At 44.0% G+C, this 2,330-nt stretch overlaps 1 protein-coding gene across 1 annotated transcript in view; it reads right to left on the reverse strand.

The window, feature by feature from the left end:
• Positions 1-1,549: 1,549 nt before the first annotated feature.
• Positions 1,550-2,330, reverse strand: part of SARC_07241 (hypothetical protein) — a gene marked incomplete at both ends in the record, with an annotated part of 5,262 nt that continues 4,481 nt past the window's right edge. The window contains 2 exons of the mRNA XM_014298825.1: positions 1,550-1,882; positions 1,943-2,296. Of these exons, the coding sequence (XP_014154300.1) occupies positions 1,550-1,882; positions 1,943-2,296 (687 nt within the window). The remainder of the gene's footprint in view (positions 1,883-1,942; positions 2,297-2,330) is intronic.

Here is a 2,330-nt window from a genome sequence, read left to right on the forward strand (position 1 = left end):
AAACACGCCCATTCAGAGTTATATTCTGAAGCTAGATGCTGACCTGAAACGTCCAGATAACAAAGGACAAGGCACAGCGATGATGCGAGTTCCTGGTTATGCACGTGTTCTGTAAGAACATGGGAATAACGACCGTGAGAGCCTGTACACCGAGTTGCGACGTAAACACGCTACTGAGGCTCGAGACAAGGGACATGAAACAAAGTTTCATCTATCCCGACCTACGTGGGAACAGTTTTATGATACTGTATCCACCCTTTTTCCCGCACACCGAGTAACATCGAAGGGAAAAGCGGCAGTTAAGAAGCCGCGAGAGCACACCGATCACGGGTACGTATCCAGGCAGACATCAAACGAGAGACCCCAACATACACGTGCTCGTGACTCCACTCTATCCACGTGACCCAATAAACGGGCACGCGCGGTGGCGAAGGACAAGGAACCTCCATTTAAGGAGATTAAGAAATGTGCCGACGCACAGTGTGGGTATGACATGTACCAATTGACCCCTAACGGTTATTGGAATGGCAGGCATGCATCCACCTGTACACACTTTCTTATTAAGTACGACAAGTGTGAGAAGACCAATGGCTATCACACTAAGTCTTGTGACAAAAAGCCCGACATTAAGTTGGAGTGAAAGTACAACCAGGTACAATCGTTACACAGACAATACAACGACTCTTTAGATGAGCGTGTAATAATCCCTGTATAGTGCAATGGAAGTAAAATCCTTGCGTTGATTGATCCTGGTTCTGAAATTTCATGTATATCCGATCGTTTTGCATTAATGAAAGATATCGAAAGGAGAACACAAACAACTCACCTCACTTTAGCAGATTATAAAACTTCTACGAGTGATACCATGGCCACAGATGTTAAAAAATATTCCTGGCCGATGATAGGAATATCACTACCCAAGCTGTGATAGTCAAGATGTCACAGAAGTACGACATTATAGACCTGCCCACGTCCGAGCACACAAGCGACCGTTACGTATGTTACTTCTTTGATGTGGCGTCACGGTTTAACTTGCTCTATCCATTAAAGGATAAGAGTACGCAGACCGTGGCAATTATGTTGCCAAGTCTTTGCACGGGTGGCCAGGTATTATGTGCACTGTTAACGGTAGTGAGTTCTGCGATGACGTAATGGAATCGCTAGTACTCGTATCAGGCATATGCCATAAGAAAGGTGTGCCATATAAACCGCAAACGCAAGGCGCGAATGAAACGTGCCCTAGAAGATTTGAGTTCTTCTTGCGTACTGCATTAACGGATGATGCAGATGATTGGCCGTACCACCTTAAGTGGGTACAAACACAGATGAACGAGTGTGCTGATCCGGTTACAGAAACTACACCCGCTCACTATTTTTGTGGCAGATATAGTGAGTTATAAATACCCTTTAACAAGGATGAACCTGATCACCATGAGTTACCATGGTTAGTGAAGGTACAACGTATTTATAACGTTGTATATCCTTGCTTGCGAGAAATACGCAATATAGCCTTATTAAAAAGGCAAAAGCATTGGAACAGCACACTCGTTCATATGTGTTTGTCTTTCTTATGGCATATGCCTGATACGAGTACTAGCGATTCCATTACATTATCGCAGAACTCACTAACGTTATCACTGCACATAATACCTGGCCACCCGTGGTCAGCAAAGACTTGGCAACATAATTCTGCCACGGTCTGCATACTGTTATCCTTTGCTGGATAGAGCAAGTTAAACCGTGACGCCACATCAAAGAAGTGGCATACGTAACGGTCGCTTGTGTGCTCGGACGTGGGCAGGTCAACCAGATCAATAATGACCCTGCGCCATGGAATATTTTCGGTCACACTCCCAAGCGGTGCAAACCTATAGCGCTTGATCTGATTGAGATCACAGTCTGTAGGCAAAAACATATTTATTGCACTCATATCTAAACATACCCTGACTTTCTTAAACGATCCGTCAGAGTTATGTTGGTCTACGGCTAGCAGTGCCAAGTTAACTGGCGTCTGTTGATAGTTAATTTCTATCACTCCATCTGCTAGCCATTTCTCAACTTGTTCTATTACCACAGCCTCGTGTCTCCAGGATACATAGTTCCTTGAGGGACACTTTAACTCTGTAAAGTCCACCTTGGTTAAGTCAAGGCTGACATACCCGTGGTTAAAATTGTATTTTGCCCAATCTGTGATCTTTATCTTCTTATTAACTAAAGTCGAATCTATGATTTTGTTCGCAAAGCCAGGTATTAATGCCTTGACTGTGTCTGACGGGGGCTTATTGTCTGACTGTTCCTTTAATCGATCTATGTTATTTGGTAGACCAGTT

The sequence above is a fragment of the Sphaeroforma arctica genome (genome assembly GCF_001186125.1).
Source record: "Sphaeroforma arctica JP610 unplaced genomic scaffold supercont1.561, whole genome shotgun sequence".
In the NCBI taxonomy this organism is placed as follows: Eukaryota; class Ichthyosporea; order Ichthyophonida; genus Sphaeroforma; species Sphaeroforma arctica.